Source organism: Vitis vinifera, chromosome 18 (assembly GCF_030704535.1).
Source record: "Vitis vinifera cultivar Pinot Noir 40024 chromosome 18, ASM3070453v1".
In the NCBI taxonomy this organism is placed as follows: domain Eukaryota; kingdom Viridiplantae; phylum Streptophyta; class Magnoliopsida; order Vitales; family Vitaceae; genus Vitis; species Vitis vinifera.
In genome coordinates, this window is record NC_081822.1 from 12,281,390 (window position 1) to 12,297,684 (window position 16,295).

General features: G+C 36.3%; 3 protein-coding genes across 3 annotated transcripts; 1 reads left to right on the forward strand and 2 right to left on the reverse strand.

Annotated features, from left to right (window-relative positions):
- Positions 1-530: 530 nt before the first annotated feature.
- LOC100853433 (uncharacterized) lies at positions 531-1,864 on the forward strand. The gene is made up of 2 exons (XM_003634416.4): positions 531-1,156; positions 1,388-1,864. The coding sequence occupies exons 1-2, from the start codon at positions 764-766 to the stop codon at positions 1,646-1,648; spliced, it is 654 nt and encodes a 217-aa protein (XP_003634464.2). The 5' UTR covers positions 531-763; the 3' UTR covers positions 1,649-1,864.
- Positions 1,865-2,374: 510 nt separating this feature from the next.
- On the reverse strand, positions 2,375-6,387 carry LOC100259087 (tubulin beta-1 chain). The gene is made up of 3 exons (XM_002275270.4): positions 5,711-6,387; positions 3,323-3,592; positions 2,375-3,238 (listed from the first exon to the last, which is right to left on the reverse strand). The coding sequence occupies exons 1-3, from the start codon at positions 6,108-6,110 to the stop codon at positions 2,562-2,564; spliced, it is 1,347 nt and encodes a 448-aa protein (XP_002275306.1). The 5' UTR covers positions 6,111-6,387; the 3' UTR covers positions 2,375-2,561.
- A 1,905-nt stretch (positions 6,388-8,292) lies between these two features.
- On the reverse strand, positions 8,293-15,862 carry LOC100264259 (uncharacterized). Its single transcript, XM_002275220.4, has 13 exons — positions 15,560-15,862; positions 15,064-15,151; positions 14,775-14,961; positions 14,585-14,675; positions 13,292-13,327; positions 13,071-13,169; positions 12,824-12,954; positions 12,676-12,724; positions 12,471-12,560; positions 10,887-10,940; positions 9,818-9,883; positions 8,667-8,764; positions 8,293-8,589 (listed from the first exon to the last, which is right to left on the reverse strand). Exons 1-13 carry the CDS (start codon positions 15,635-15,637, stop codon positions 8,529-8,531), a joined length of 1,128 nt encoding a protein of 375 aa, XP_002275256.1. The 5' UTR covers positions 15,638-15,862; the 3' UTR covers positions 8,293-8,528.
- Positions 15,863-16,295: the final 433 nt, after the last annotated feature.

The window sequence follows — 16,295 nt, forward strand, 5'->3', positions numbered from 1 at the left end:
ATAAAAATTAAATAATTTAAAAATATATGAATTTTTAACTAATTTTAATTATATTTAATTTTCTTTGATTTTTTTTTTTATAATAATCAAATATGAGAAAATCATTTTTTTTTAATTTTTTTCTTTTGTAACCTAAAAATTACAAATTTTTTACTAAGTTTTTGTTCCATAAAAAAATGCATTATTATTTATTTCTTTTCAAAAATGAAACTAATAAAGTATGTCATGTGAATTTTAATTGCTCTTAGACATTAAGGAAAAAGCTGAAAAATTAATAATTAAAATTTCTGAATATATATATATATATATATATATATATATATATATATATAAACAAAAAAGGGAAAGAAAAAAATTTTAAAAAAATTAATAGCAAAATTTAGTAAAAAGGAAATTGAGTCGGATACTTCATGCTCTTAACATTTGTCACTAATTCTATTTCTATTTCTATTTCTATTTCTCAAACATAACCAACTTCAAATACAGTCCAAACCAAATCTTCCAAAAAAAAAACAAAAGACAAATTATATTTGCAAACACATTTAGAAACCAAATCTTTTACAAAATAGATATAATCACTTTTTCCAACTGTTCCGCCGTGTTTTGAATGACGCTTAATCTTAAAAACTGAGATTACATTCCATTTCACCTCCTGCTTCCCCTTTTCTCTCTCTCTCGCGCTCCCGCTCTCTCTCTCTCTCATCCATTCCCCTTTTTAACTTCTTCAGTCCAGACTCCATCATTTCTCATTGATTTCAATCACATGAATTTGCCAATTCTTGGAGCCACAATGAAGAGAAAGAGTTGCAGTCCTTGCGACTCTCTCGTGAGCTTGTTTGACGATGATGAATTGGAGGTTTCTAAAATCCTGTTCGAAATTCCTCGGATAATCTTCCAATCTGAGAATCGCAATCGTCTTTTAGTCGCTTGGGGCGTTAGGAAGAGAAGATCTGCCATTGATCCTGACTTATATCCGCCTTCTGTTCCTTCATCGTCGTCGCCTCATCTTCCCAGTTCTTGTGTGGGTCCGACTTGTGACGATGATGATCCTCCAGCGAAGGTTGAACCTTCCAGCCCTGCCACGCCTCTCTCCTTCTCCCCCAGCGAATCTGATGGCAAGTCTAAGCGCTCTAAGAAGAGTGTTTCATCTAAAAAGGTATCTTTCTCAAATCTCCGATTTCCGATTTCTCATTCGTTTTGCTGTGTTTTTTTTTGGGTAGTTTCCTTTTTTTATTTTCCCATTTTTGTTTTCAGTTCTTGATATTTGAAATACTATGTTACCCATGTCCTGTTCCTGTATTTGACCGTTATTATTATTCTTATTTTAAATTTCTGAAAAAAAAAAAAAAAAACTGACATCTTTGCGACTACTTTTCTTGTTGTCCAGAAGAAGGAAATTTTGTTGAAGATGATTGAGGATTTGACTCATCAGAAAGAGTTCCTAAAGACGGTGACTCATCAGAAGAAGGAGACTCTTGGACCGGAACTAGTTGCGCCGTTGGATCTCAACCTCAGTATTGCTCTGAACGCTGATACCACACAACTAAAGAGGGCTGCAGCTGCTCAGGCCAGGAAGAAGAGGCTTCAGATTTACAAAGTGAAGAAATCCAAAGGCTGTTCAAGTCCCTCTATCCTCTCTTTTGGTTAGCGGTTCAAGATTGGTTCATCTCTTCAATGGAAGTTTTATTTTCCCAGAATTTTTATGATGGATTCAATCTCTGATACAATAGATATACCTTTGTTGTTATATTTCATCTCTTCAACAAATTTAGTAATAAGCAGGATACAAATCAATTCTTGAATGTACAGTGACTGTCGCAATGCAACAATTGTAAACAATTATTAATTTTGGTGTTGCTCTGCTATTTCATCTGTGCTTATATATAGAAGACATGGAGCCATAGCAGTTGAGCATAGCGGTGAATGAAGAGTGGCAATGAGTGTTGACTGTTGAGGATGGAATATGAAAAAGGGATCCTTATGTTTTCTCATATTTCATGGACTTTTGTTCTGATTTGTCAAAGACAAAATAAAACTCTGGATTAAAATATGCGGTACAAGTGAGTCCCTCACCAAACAAGCTCGTGAAAGCTGTAAATAAGAAGCGCACAATCCAAGTTGTTTAAGGAATTGACTGCTTGTTACTTAAATAGACATCCATATCGTATCGTTTAAATGCGGACATGGAAAACTGATGATTGCATAGAAAATTTGGTAAGATTAAACGGCTACTTTTCCTTACAATTTCCATCTGGTTTCAACTAAAAACCCAATGACATACCAGCAAAATGAGATCCCTAATACAACAAAGAATGGCCCACCTCATCCCTTTGGACACCCCAGTTGTAAAAATGAGAAATCCTTATTCAGATGCTTGAATAGAACACAACCCACAAACATTATATTATGGAAGAGAAGATTCAAACCAGGTGACGATACAAACAAGCTGCAAGCAAAATGGAAATAAATCTGAAACTATAACAGCCACATATAGTAGTAGCAGATAAATGGGCAAAGCTTAGGTGCTCATCTCCCAAAATCTTATTTAGGCTTTAAGGCTTTTAGGCCTCATAATTCTCTTCTGGGCCCTCCTCATACTCACCCTCGTCATCAGCAGTTGCATCCTGGTATTGCTGGTATTCTGACACCAAATCATTCATGTTGCTCTCTGCTTCCGTGAATTCCATCTCATCCATTCCTTCCCCAGTATACCAGTGCAAGAAAGCCTTGCGCCTGAACATGGCTGTGAACTGCTCGCTCACCCTCCTGAACATCTCCTGGATTGAAGTGGAGTTCCCCACAAATGTAGATGCCATCTTCAGACCTCTTGGTGGAATATCGCACACACTGGATTTCACGTTATTAGGAATCCACTCCACAAAATATGACGAGTTTTTGTTTTGCACATTGATCATCTGTTCGTCCACCTCCTTGGTGCTCATCTTTCCCCTGAACATGGCCGAGGCAGTCAGGTAGCGGCCATGCCGAGGGTCAGCCGCACACATCATGTTCTTGGCATCCCACATTTGCTGAGTTAGCTCTGGCACTGTGAGGGAGATGTACTGCTGGGATCCACGAGAGGTGAGTGGTGCAAAACCCACCATAAAGAAATGAAGGCGAGGGAACGGGATCAGATTCACAGCCAGCTTGCGGAGGTCTGAGTTCAGCTGGCCAGGGAACCTCAGGCAGCAAGTCACCCCACTCATAGTCGCAGAGATCAAGTGGTTCAGGTCACCAACTGCACACCCAAGATAGAAGAAAGTTTTAATATCAATTTTCCTCATTTTCATACTAATTATCCTAAAAATAATTTAGTACTCACAGCTAGGAGTGCTGAGCTTGAGAGTCCTGAAACAAATATCATAAAGAGCCTCATTGTCCAGAACCATGCATTCGTCAGCATTCTCTACCAACTGGTGCACTGAGAGGGTGGCATTATATGGCTCCACAACTGTGTCAGAGACCTTTGGAGATGGGAAGACGGAGAAAGTGAGCATCATTCTATCTGGGTATTCCTCTCTCATCTTTGATATCAGGAGGGTCCCCATGCCAGAACCAGTGCCTCCTCCAAGTGAATGGCACACTTGAAAACCTGGCCCACACAAAAAAGCAACACACTGAGCGCGTCAGCCAAATTAGAATGATTTTTACCTCACTTTTACCAGCCAATTTCCTTATATAGTACGTATGGAAAAATTCACCGACAACTCAATAAATATCAATTTCTTCCTGGAGAAGGAAAGAAGTTGTTGAATGCTTCCCATGATCTTGTAGTAAACCAGTGTTTACTTTTAGCTCAACAAGGACAGACCATAATAGAGCCAAAATTAGACTTCAGATTTCTAATGTCCAGCATCTTTTGAATAATTGAGTTAAAGCTAAGTCACTTAAAATGCAATCACTGTCCATAGGATTACAAATCACTTTCAGGAAAATGCAGTCACATATCAGTAAAATGAGCAAAACTGTTCCATCCAAAACTTTTAGAGTATCAATTCCACATTGTCTTGTTCATGAGGCACGCTCAAGAAAGGAAAAGAAATGCTTGGCTCTAGAAGGATGTCCAAATAATGTTTGCAACAAGTACAAAAGAATTGCATTATTTGGGGTTAGCTATGCACAATCTGGTTTCACCCTTCTACTCCGGACAACTCTTCCGATCATTGCAATTATCAATAGGAGCAGTAATCAAATGTTTTGAAATGGTTATTCTTTACTAGACAGAAAAAATGATAATAGTCAACACTCTTGCTTTATTAAATTTCCTTTTGTACCACTACTCAGATACGGATCTTTCCAGGTGAAAAGGTGTACATAAAAATCGAGATATTAATTGATTGTTTACCATAATGTACTTCATCATGTCAAGGATGTGTTGGCTGACCTGGATCAGAGACAACACTAGAGCCCCATGTCCGTGCCATATTAGCGAGCCCCACAAGGCAACATCGATGGTCTTGAAAGTCTTTTACTACCATAACTCCATTTCCCTAAGATTTCCCGTTTCATGCCCAATTGGTAAAAGGAAAAAATCCTTGTTGGTCCTGCAGGATCTTATTTGTTGGGCAATCAAAATCATACCGGAAAGGATATTAGTATATTTTTATTTTTTAAATATACAATTTGGGAATAAGACACTTGTGTCTGCACACCAGACAAAAAGGGGCCTACTATACGTCCAATGAGGCTCAACCTTATCCTTGTTTCATCACACACATCACCAACCCTTGACGACAGCAAATAATTAAATACAATGAATAAAGCAATATAGCATTATTGGCATGACTGCCCTTAAACCAGGTTGGCAATGAACAATATATTTTATAATTACAGCCTGGAAAATAGGATCTAATTATAATATAAAGGCTATTCATACATTTTAAATTCATAATTATACAAAATATGGTAACAAGTTTGGGCATAAAGTTATTCGAACAAACAATTTGCAAAGCTAAAAGGAAACAAGGTTTGCAAAGGTAAAAAAGGAACCACATCCGGAATGAGATTGCATCAATTTCAGAATTTCAGAGTCCAAACAGATTAAAGAACCATAGTACTATAAGAAAATAACAATAATCGTTTTTAAAATTCTTAATTCTTCAGGGGAACTGTGCTGGGAGATTTCACCGCATAAGTTAAGTTAATGGCATTGACAAAAAAACAGAATATTGCCAAAGAATATATAACGTCATTTGCACTGAAATCTAAATTGTTATAACTTATTTCAATTATCATAAGATCTGATCAGGAGACACAGAAGTAATTTTCGGACAACGTAACTATTGAGAGATTTTTACACTAAACAAACAGCCCTGATAAAACACTAGAATAAAAGAAGAGGCTACTGGAATTATACACTCTAGTATCAAGCATTAATTAATAATGATTTTGAAATCTCAAGATTGCAAACTTAATTCCAACTCTCAGATCCTCTTCCGATCTGAGATCCAAGTAAGCTCTCCAGGACTCCAACCGATAAATTATAGCAAAGGCACATAATCCTACCCATCCATCCACTTGGTTCCTGAGAGGATTGTTAGAAAAAGAAATGAAAATTCGGAATCAACATAACTGAAACTGAATTTCCAACTCTTTTGCCTTTTAGTCCCCGATTTCCCAGCAACCAAGCAGAATGCAGGCTTCAATCACACATAAAAAATACTAAAACGAAAATTGCTCACACTAACGAAGTTAAACAAAAACAAATCACCTTGCATGCAATCACAATTCTCAGCCTCCTTGCGAACAACATCGAGAACCGCATCAATCAACTCCGCCCCCTCAGTATAATGACCCTTGGCCCAATTGTTGCCGGCACCGGACTGACCAAAAACGAAATTATCAGGGCGAAAGATCTGCCCATACGGTCCCGATCTGATACTGTCCATAGTCCCAGGCTCAAGATCCATGAGAACAGCCCTGGGAACGTACCTTCCACCAGAAGCCTCATTGTAGTAGACATTGATCCTCTCCAACTGAAGATCAGATGAACCATCTCCGTTGTACCTCCCAGTGGGATCCACACCGTGCTCGTCGCAGATGACCTCCCAGAACTTGGATCCAATTTGGTTACCGCATTGGCCTCCCTGAACGTGCAAGATCTCCCTCATCGTTTTTGTGTTTGGAGAGAATGAAAATGAAAACGAAAACCAAAAATTGAGTGGTGGTGGTGATGGTGGTTGTGGAGGAGTTCGCGGGAGGCAGTGAGACTCGGGTGGCGTCCGCTATTAATTGACAGCGAGATTTTTATTTTTATTTTTGTTTTTATTTTTTGAAATGACGAGTCACGTGCCTGGTGGGCATGGGCTAGGTATAATGCCACAACCGCCTGACACTTGCCACGTGCATCACCGCTCTCATGCTCCCACATTTATTTTATATTTTCATCTCTATAATTTTGGATTTTTTTTGGGGTAAATCAGATAATGGACTTAATTTTAAATCAATGCTACAATTAGAACATTTAGGCTTATTGAGTATATCGACATTATAAATTTATAAACCTTATTATATAACCAATTGGATGGGTTCAAGTTATCAGACTCCCAATCCAATACAAGCCCAACTTTATTTTAGGCTGTAATTTTTCTTGTTCAAGTTGAATTAAAATTACAAATTAAATTCCTTGAATTTATTTTATTATAAAAAAAAATCAAATATAATTAAAATTATTAAAAAGTTTACATATCTTAAAATTATTTAATCTTTATATTAAAATTTAATATAAAACCCTTCTTACAGTAACAATGAACTCCCTGTCAATATCGACTCTCCATCCCTTGAACCAAGATACCCATCCCCTTCACCCCAAGATTAAGGTAACTTGTAAATCTTCCTTTTTTCTTTATACCTATTTTTTTTATGAAATTTTTTTTTTTTTTTTTTAACACATTGGTATAATAACTGATATAACTAGGTTGAAGCAATTGAAAATTCTAATTAAACTATCATCAGACGTAAGTTATTGTTTTGTGTGTTGCAAGACTAAAGATGAGGATCACATGTTGAAGCTTGTGGAAGACTCAACCAATTGCAAAGCAGATCTTCGAAAGGTAAGTTGGAATCCTCCCTCTCCATTTTTTTATTTTTTTTAATATTATATATATATATATTGAATTTTGTAATGTAGGAATAGTAAAGGTTTTTCTAATTTCCCTACTTTTCCCTTGCAATCAGGCAATAGGGAATGTGGAAGTGTATTACGCCAGGCTAGGATTTCAATAAGTATTGGTATCGGAAAGCAGAGTATTGCAGCCAGACTGAGAATCAGTATGATGAATAGGGCTTTGAGTTGACCCGGTTAACACTTTGCAACCGAAAACATGTGAATCCGAGTCTTTGACTCGGGCAATCTATGCTGGGCTAGACCAGCCCCTACGCAGCAATTTATGTCAATCCTAATTATATTATTCTTATTGTTTATACCACTTAATTTTTTATTTTATTTATGTTTGCAGTTAAGGTTCTTTTCAAAATGGGCAGAGGCCCGTCAGGGCTAGGGGTTTTGATAAATGGCATGGAAGTAGAACCTCCATACCAGCCTCCCACCGTTGAAAAAATTGCGTGGGTTCAGTCCCGTGATGAAGCAAATTGCCTGATAACCAATCAGTCACCCTTTTTTTAATCGGTGATCAGATGGTACAAATTGCATCATAATCAGGCATTTGACAGATCATCAGATGACAAACACAGGCCCAAATAAACAGCCGAATAAGTCCAACAACAAAGAACAGAATCATTGATCAAGGAACCAACTCAAATAGAAATTTGTCCACCATATCTACTGAACACAGAAAGCCATTCTTGCTTAGGCAAGAAGGCTTGAGATCACAATTGATCAAAAGCTCCCAATTGTACAGGCTCTAAGAGCATCCAAAGAAGGATTTCTGTAGTTTTTTTTTTTTTTTTTTCTTTGCTTAAGGCATCTGTGTCTAATTAAAGAAAATTTACCTAATTTGTTAATGGAGAGAGATATTAAATGGAGAACTTAAGAATAATTTTGCACTATTTTGTAATCTAGACCACTCTTCCTGGATAATTAGCCCCTCAAAATCACAAAGTTTTAAGTCAGGTATGTTCCAGAAGTACAACAATGCGGATGACTCTTCCTCTCAATGTAGCTGTTTACTAGAGAAACCAGATACCTGATTTCCTTCCTGAGTTCTAATAGCACATCTGAGGCTTAGTATTCTGATAAGCAAATACTGAAACCAGCTTTTCAGCTTCCCACCTTCCCTTCTCCATTTTTTCCTAGTAATAAACCAAAAAAAAAATTGTGTGCCACCAAGCATATTAGGAGCATATAATTTCAGTCTTTTTTTCATTTCCCTCAACCAAACGTTGGAACTGAAAAGCTCTCACAAGGGGAAATCATTTTAATCCAGTCATATAAAAAAAAAAAAAAAAAAAGTTCAGTCATATGAAAGAACAACAACAAAAAGTATAAATTGAAGCCAACTTTACACGATTGCTATACTATATAGGATGGCAGAAGAAACATTACAAGTGAAGCCACTGCAGTAGTGCTGCTAAAGTTGAGCCTCATTGCAGAACTTTTTGAAGTTCAAACATTCATCCACCAGAAACTCTCTGCCAAAACATTTTAATGATAGAATTAAGTGTGGGAATGTAATTTAAAAACTAAAAAACGTTTTTAAGCAACTTACAAGATTCGCTCAGCCATTTGTGATGATTCCCATCTAGGACTCCACGGATACTCTGTCAAAAGATGTGATTTGATTGGTGCACCTTGGGAATTGAAATGCTGCAAAATTACAAGAAAGTAAACTGATGAATGATAGGCACAGAAAGTAGAAGTTAGCCCAAATGATTTTCTTCAAGCTTTTGAGGCTCATTGTAGAACTAATAATGATTCATATGATATCAGTCAATCAATCTTCACATTGAGAGGCATGAGCATCATTAGAACATTGGTGTAGTGAACAGAGGCATGGTAGAGCTCCTGTAAAAGAGAAGGAAAAAAAAAAGGAGGAAAAAATAAAGAAAATATACACAGACAATTACACATTTTATTTCCAGGCTGATCTACTGACTTCAGGCAGTTGCAGATGACAAATTCAAAGGTAACCTGAACAGAAATGTAGATCACAACTTGCTTCTTCACACAAAAACTGCATACCCGTTCAATTATGCTCTCCAAAAAAAAGGGATAGTACTGATAGGAAAATTCGATGTACTGACTTCTGATGACCCAAAAAAAAAAATATGTCTAGGTCTGATCCTAGCTCTAGAGATAATACATTTAAGTCATCAAATGTGGGAAGGTATTTTGATCAGGTTACAGAAGAAAGCTATTCTACGAAGGTGTGACACTCATTTTGTTGTAATCCAGGGTGCACTCAGTGAACTATTTTTTCTTCATCTTTAAAGAGTAAGTGCATTTGCATAGCAACATTTCAAGCTAAAAGATCGGCCTCAATTTCTTGGTCAAAGGCAAAGGTCAACAGTATATATGTCCACTATATAGGCAACAAGTTGGGTAACATAATCCCACTAGCTCTCATGATGAGAATCAGTGAGGCTAGAAAGGAAAAAATGCACCCCTATTGAACCATCAGGCACCAGAAATTCCAAACACAGAATCATATATAAGCAATTCAGTACTTGAGAACCCAAATAGACATCCACCATAAAAGCTGATGAACCAACTGCATGCACATGGCTATCCGATGATATATAGTATCTGTCAACTTTCATAACCATCAATATCTATATCATCATTTTTCACCTCAAAATATACAGACAAATATAGAAAAATCCATAATTCTGTAGATTTAGATAGAACAAAAATCATTACCTGAGAACTTTGAAGCATCAAAACTGGCTGTTGCTTTGGGAACTGCGTTGGAAGGAAAAAATGCACCTACAGTAACCAAACCCATAAAAGTTTGTCACTTGTGTATTTAATAAGAAAATAAAAAACAGCATAGGAATGATTTGGCACACGGACAATATTTGTAATAACACCAATCTTAAACAACAGTAACTAAAAGACATTAGGTGGTAAGGCAAGTTCTGGAAGACCAAAGTGTTTCAAGTGATCTCAAAGTAATCATAATCCACATAAGACTAGAAAATAAAATTCAGGTAACTCTTCACCCTGATGGCCAACCCCTCCCCTCTAGGACCCATTACTTTACTAGGCATAATTATAAGTCTATTTACTGTCCTGCAGATATATTATAATGTCTTAATCCAATTGCAGAAGTATGTTTCTCAGCTTAGATCAAATCCAGAAAGCAAGCAAATCAGAGGCAATTCCAATAGAGAGAATATTTTAAAGTTCTAGAAAGAACTGGAGAAACAGGGACAGCGGAGAAAATGAAGAAACATTACAAAAATAATGAAGAATTCATTATGACTTCAAAAATGATTAAAACAACACTCAATACAATACGCAAAAAAGAAAAGATAAAAAATAATAGCAATAAGCAAACAGATTAAGGTGGCACAACTAGGTGCTAGAAGGCATATATAAACATCCAAAAGAGAACTCCTCTGGAAATGGTACTAAGACAGCCTCAAAGATGATATCAAACATGCTCTGAGCTACCTTTTTTAATAGCATCCTTAAACTTGCATGGTTCCACAGCTGTAGGATGCAATGCAGATATTAATTTCACTGCTTCTATCAGCCACATTGATGGAGAGTATCTATGCATCAGATATATATATATATATCGTATGAATGTACAAGTACCAAATTGATAACATCAAGTGCCAAACAAATGACAAGACAATTTCTAAGGTTGCCCAGCAGGCATTGGATTGACATCATGAAAAATTCAGCTACCAATGGAACATGTTCAGATATATGTTAATAATCTTTCATACATTGAAATGTTAGTGTGAAGTTAATATCATACCAGACATGTAAACACCCCAGATGCAGCAAGAAATGTAACTTTTCTGCAAAACACCTGGCAAACAAAGCAATGAGAACCTTTCAGATACTCTTACAGATTGAACTATCCAAACAGATACATAATGCCAAATGTTTCTCCTTATTGCTAATTGTCATGTCTGACACTTGTCCCATGTCCACCACATTGGACACTAATTGAAAAAATCACTTTATTTATCTACAAAATGCATGGAATCAAGGGTACTATAATCATTTATTAGGAATGCATTATAGGATCTAATCACCCATTGTTGCTCAATATCTCAGAGGTAAAGCAATTTTGACTATAAACTGACTGGTCATAAGTTCAACAGAGAAGACTTGATTCATTCTGAATTATCCATTCAAAACAGAAGGGCTTTCTTTCATCATTCAAAGTAGGTAACCCGTTCCCTATCTTCGTCTCTATTGCATTCTACTTCTATTCTATTCTGTGATATTTGAGGATCACTGCCAATACCTTGGTGTAGGCCAGGGATGATCCTTTTTTCCATCATTTGGGGCTATTTACAATAGCCAATTGAGAATTCTCAAATATATTGCTTATTTCCATGAGAAAGAATTGGCTTTCGTTGGATAGCATGCTGTTGGTAATATGAGTGGCTTGGATCTTTTGGTGAAGGAAGGACTACTATGCAAGATTGGGATCATATTTGGTGTGGGCATTTATCTCTTAAAGTTCCAGGATTTCTTGGAATTGCAGTGGACAAGGACACTTGTGTAAGTGATCATGTGACCTTGGAGGAGTTTGGGTCCAACACATACATTATTGGAAATTTAGGGCAGTTGTGTCCTTCAATGACAAGCTTTATACAATGGGCAGTTGAATTCAAAGTACAAATGGCATTCTTTTCATAACATCTTCTTGGCAAATGGTGGGGATCCCATTGATGCCACTGAAAGTGCCCTTTCTTACATGGATGAAGATAAGAAACACGTGTTTGATGGTAGACCACTTGATTAACAGAAATTCAAGAATAATGGAGAGATGAATTATGTGAAGAGAAGCAGGTGAATCATTGCCCCAACTTTTCATTCATTGTAAAATGGCTTCATAGCAGTGAGCTATTGTCTTCTTTCACTTTTTGGAATGAATTGGGTGTTGGTTCACTCTTATCTTCATTTGATGAAGAATAGTGGTTTCTACCAGGGATAAGCAGATTAAGAGAGTTTGAACAATTGCCTCATATTTGGAGCTATTGGGAAGATTGAAACAATAGAATTTTACAGATTTCTCAACTTGTTAGTAACCACCATGTTTTATGGATTTCTTGGATTCAGTTTTTTAATTCCCTTTCCATTTGTTCTTATGCTTCACATATAAATGGGCATTTTTTGCCCTCTTTCTTCTTTTCTACCAAGGTTCTTAGTCATCCAAGAAGAGCATCATAAGTAGACAAGGATCCCATACAAACACAAAGATATAGTTGTGGTCCCTTCGTCTAGACTTGAAGAGTTGCCACAGCCAACACCCCATTTTTGTGTTGAAACATGACAGTCGTGTCTGTGTCCCCAAATCACTGCACAAAATGTGTAGAATTCATACCGGATCAGCTTCTAATGGCCTTCCAAATACGGGTGCCAATGCCTCAATAAAGTGTCTTCTAACATCAATTAATGAAACTGCATCCAAGATCTGAAAAACAAGAACCAAGCTAAGTACAAATAATTGACATGCAAAACATTGGTTCATAGCCATCATCAGATGAAAGAACAATTGGACACCAAATACAATATAGAATCCAGCTTACCTGTCTCTCAAGTGTTTCTTCTAAATTGGGAAGATATTCAGCCATGCACCTAAGGAGAAAAAGAAAAACAATGATGATAGGTCAAAACAAATTAGTGCATCCCTTGTAATAAGAATGTGTGAAGGCAGAATAACATATGATTACTTACATCCCATCCAACCATGGAGGAAGCTTGACATCTTCAATAGGAAAGAGAACCTTCAATTCAGGAGAAGATACTAATTTTAAACGTGGAGCTGAAGGGGCAGACACATATTTTCTTCCAACAGGAAATATAACCTACACATCTCACAGAATCCACTTAAATTAATTCAATATGTAGACAAAACAAAAAGTGAAACATACGAAAAGAAAAAGAAAAAAAAAAAGTGGGGAGAAGAAGAAGAAAATGAAACCTGTAAGTATATCTTCTGCTGATGTCTCCAGTTGCAACCAAATACCATTTTATTTATATCCATGTCCAAAAGAGGCACTGAAAATTTTACTTCCTCTGGCTACACTAAAATTGAAAGGCATAGAAACCACAAGTGTAATCAAAACTATGTAGCAAAGTTGCAATAATTCAATAAGCTTATGGAATCGCCTAAAAAAACATGATATTCTTATTAAGGAGTACCTTTTCAACACCCGAACTCATGTACATTTCGATTCCCTGTAACATGTTTATGACAATTAAGACAATCAACACCCAACCCAATATCATTGTATCATATAATACATGTGTGCATATAATTTTAGGCGCCTAGTTTGAGGCATCTAATAACACAACCAACTACTTGATCTGGGTCCATCTAGTAACACAAAATGCAAAAAAATATAAATAATAAATCTTTTGCTTTGTACCCAGCAGACTTTGGAAGAATCAAAGCTCACACCAGACAGGAAAGTCCAGCCACCAGAACAATGCACTACATTCTAATTCCAGGTTGAAGACGCCTTGGTTCCTGAAGAAACTCGGTGACCTCTAAATTATATTAGGAAAGCTTTTTGTTTCAAGGACAAAGAGAGTCGATGTTTTTATGAATTCATGTTCTCAATTTTCATTAGTTTATTCTCCAGAATTTCATTAGGAAAAAATCATAATTGTCTATCTTTCCCTCTTTTTCTTTCATGCAGGTATCATGCAGTTAGATCTGGTAGACCGTGAACTGCAAACCTTCTGTTCAAGCTTGACCCTGTGTTAAAAACATGGGTTCTAACAAGATTCAGCTTCCAAAACTATCACATATCATCAGATGATCTATATATACTCCCAAACTCTCCGGTCTCCCTTCCGTCATATTTATTTCTCATATATAGATTACATAGTGCAAAAGAATTTGTGTTCAGAGTTCCTTACTATTCTAGCCACAGTATGCCACCATATCCATCTTAATTGCCCCTACCAATGTGGAAAAGACAGTGGACAGGTTGAAATACATGATACACGATCTGACCAGTAATCTCAAGTGTACCTAAGAACCCCAGACCCACTATCTGCATCAGAAGCAAGATCCTCGTGTTCTTTTGCCATTACCCTTACTAGATTGCATTATTAAAACTCCCAAGGTAAAACATACATTGCTCCAAATCATGTGATTGCCATTTATTGTTGGTTTCTACACCTTTTTTTTTCTACATTGTTTTCTCTTTGCTTTATGCCTTGAAAATGTGGCATGACTATCTGTAAATTTTAAATCAGAAAAAAAAATTGTGTGCTCCCTAATTTGTCCCTCTAACCAAACTCCCATGCATAGATACGCTGCACTGGCCACAAGACATTACTTCACAATTTATTGTAGTACTAATTTTGGTACACATTTGTAGGCATATGAACAGAGACTTACAGACCATAATATATTTGACCATAGTCTTAAAATCCATATTTCCAAGAAAATGCATAAAACATAGAAATGATTCAAATTCTTACCTCCCTTGATACAATTGTGCTAATTTCAAATTTCAGTCTATCATCATCAACTTCTCCAATGCGCTTCTTCTGGTAGGACAAGTATAGATCCCTATAAAACAAAATGATCAAATTTCAGAAACTCATATAAAATGCTGATTATAATTACTAAAATTAGTCTCAAGAAAGAATACTAAAGGAAAACCCTAACCTCAGTTCATGAATAAGAGTCAGTAACCCTGAAGGGTCCTTGCTATTCCAATCAGACAAACTGTTCTTTGACAACTTAAAATCCCCTTCATCACCAGTCACACAAAATGGATGAAAATTTTCATCTTCAGGTCCAAATATGACATCTGGAGCAGCCAATGGACACTGCGCATTATATATGACATCCCCTGAAACAAATCATAGTATTAAACCGGCGGGAATAAAGGGAAAAAATGAATAGAAGAAGCAAAAATAATCAGGAGAAAAAAAGGGAGAAAAATGTGACGGACATTTGATGAAATCTAAACAGAAGGGAATGAGCAAAGAGAAGCGATCCAGCAAACCAGAGTACTTGCAACCAGCCCACATCTGATCAATCTGAAAAAGATAGAGAACACTTAAGCCTGTTATCTTTTATTCTTAGATATTCTGAACTAGATAACAAAAGCCTAACATTCACTAGACATAAACTCAGTTATTCAATTAATTAACTAGCATATAAGTTCCATTTGGTTGACGAGAAAACTCAAGAGAGGAAATGAAAACTGGGAATCCCGCAAGAGGTTTGAGTTGGAGCTGAAGTTCTAGAACTCTAATTTTCTTGTCCTATGCTCCAATTCTCAGCAACCAAACCCTAATTTATACCGTAGCTGAAACTACATATATATCCTACGTTTGGTTGCCTAGAAAACCCTAGGAAAAAAAATGTGAACTCCGAAACAATATTCTTTTATTTTTCCTGAAATTTTCAGCAATCGAAAGGTGAATCGGGATTTTGAGTGTTACCTTAATGGAAAGAGGAGAATGAGAAAGCAAATAATTGATCTGCGCAGCTATGACCGGAGGAAAAGCATCGGTAGTCATGATCTCCGTTGATAGTGCTGCGACAATTCACAACGGACCGCTGACCGGAGTTCTGGGTTGATCGCCGGCGATCTATGCAGGTAAAGCAAAATGGATGTCCTCCGTGCCTTGATATGGTGTGGTCAAAATGAAGTCCTTTAACGACGCCGTTTCAATGTTGGTTTCCTTGAAAAGCTTCAAAATTAGGGGTGTAAGTGAACACCAAAACCGTTAAAACCCATACAACATCATCAAAATCGATGGTTTCAAAATGCGATTTCAATTTAAGATAAATAGTAATAAATTACATTATTTATGTGGTATTTAAAGAGTTAAGATGATAATAAATTTGGGAATATCTTTATATAAGATATATTTTATTTGCCAAAGAGGTTGTTTGGACTATGAGTAGCAATTTGCCTTAGTGGATCATATTGGTGTAGTATCAAAGGTGAGACACTTAAAGCAAATAGTTCAATTCAAACATAACACGAATAATAATAATCGGTTTAAAAACTTAAATCTAAAATAAAACTTAATTACTAAATAGATAACGTATAATCTATTTAACCTATAATGACAAGGTGTTATTTAATAATTAAATCAAGTTGGATTTTGTATGAAGTTATATGATTAACTTCTCAAGCTGATATGTGTGTGACTTAATTTGACTTAATTA

What these genes read in the sequence shown, in the direction of transcription:
- LOC100853433 (XM_003634416.4), top strand. Translation starts at nt 764, where the DNA reads ATGAATTTGCCAATTCTTGGAGCCACAATGAAGAGAAAGAGTTGCAGT. An exon ending in AGAGTGTTTCATCTAAAAAG is followed by an intron (nt 1,157 to 1,387) that starts GTATCTTTCTCA and finishes CTTGTTGTCCAG; the next exon opens with AAGAAGGAAATTTTGTTGAA.
- LOC100259087 (XM_002275270.4), bottom strand. Translation starts at nt 6,110, where the DNA reads ATGAGGGAGATCTTGCACGTTCAGGGAGGCCAATGCGGTAACCAAATT. An exon ending in GAATTGTGATTGCATGCAAG is followed by an intron (nt 3,593 to 5,710) that starts GTGATTTGTTTT and finishes TGTGTGGGCCAG; the next exon opens with GTTTTCAAGTGTGCCATTCA. An exon ending in CAAGCTCAGCACTCCTAGCT is followed by an intron (nt 3,239 to 3,322) that starts GTGAGTACTAAA and finishes TTGGGTGTGCAG; the next exon opens with TTGGTGACCTGAACCACTTG.
- LOC100264259 (XM_002275220.4), bottom strand. Translation starts at nt 15,637, where the DNA reads ATGACTACCGATGCTTTTCCTCCGGTCATAGCTGCGCAGATCAATTAT. An exon ending in AGCAGAAGATATACTTACAG is followed by an intron (nt 12,955 to 13,070) that starts GTTTCATTTTCT and finishes TGAGATGTGTAG; the next exon opens with GTTATATTTCCTGTTGGAAG. An exon ending in TGATGCTTCAAAGTTCTCAG is followed by an intron (nt 8,765 to 9,817) that starts GTAATGATTTTT and finishes GTAATTTTGCAG; the next exon opens with CATTTCAATTCCCAAGGTGC.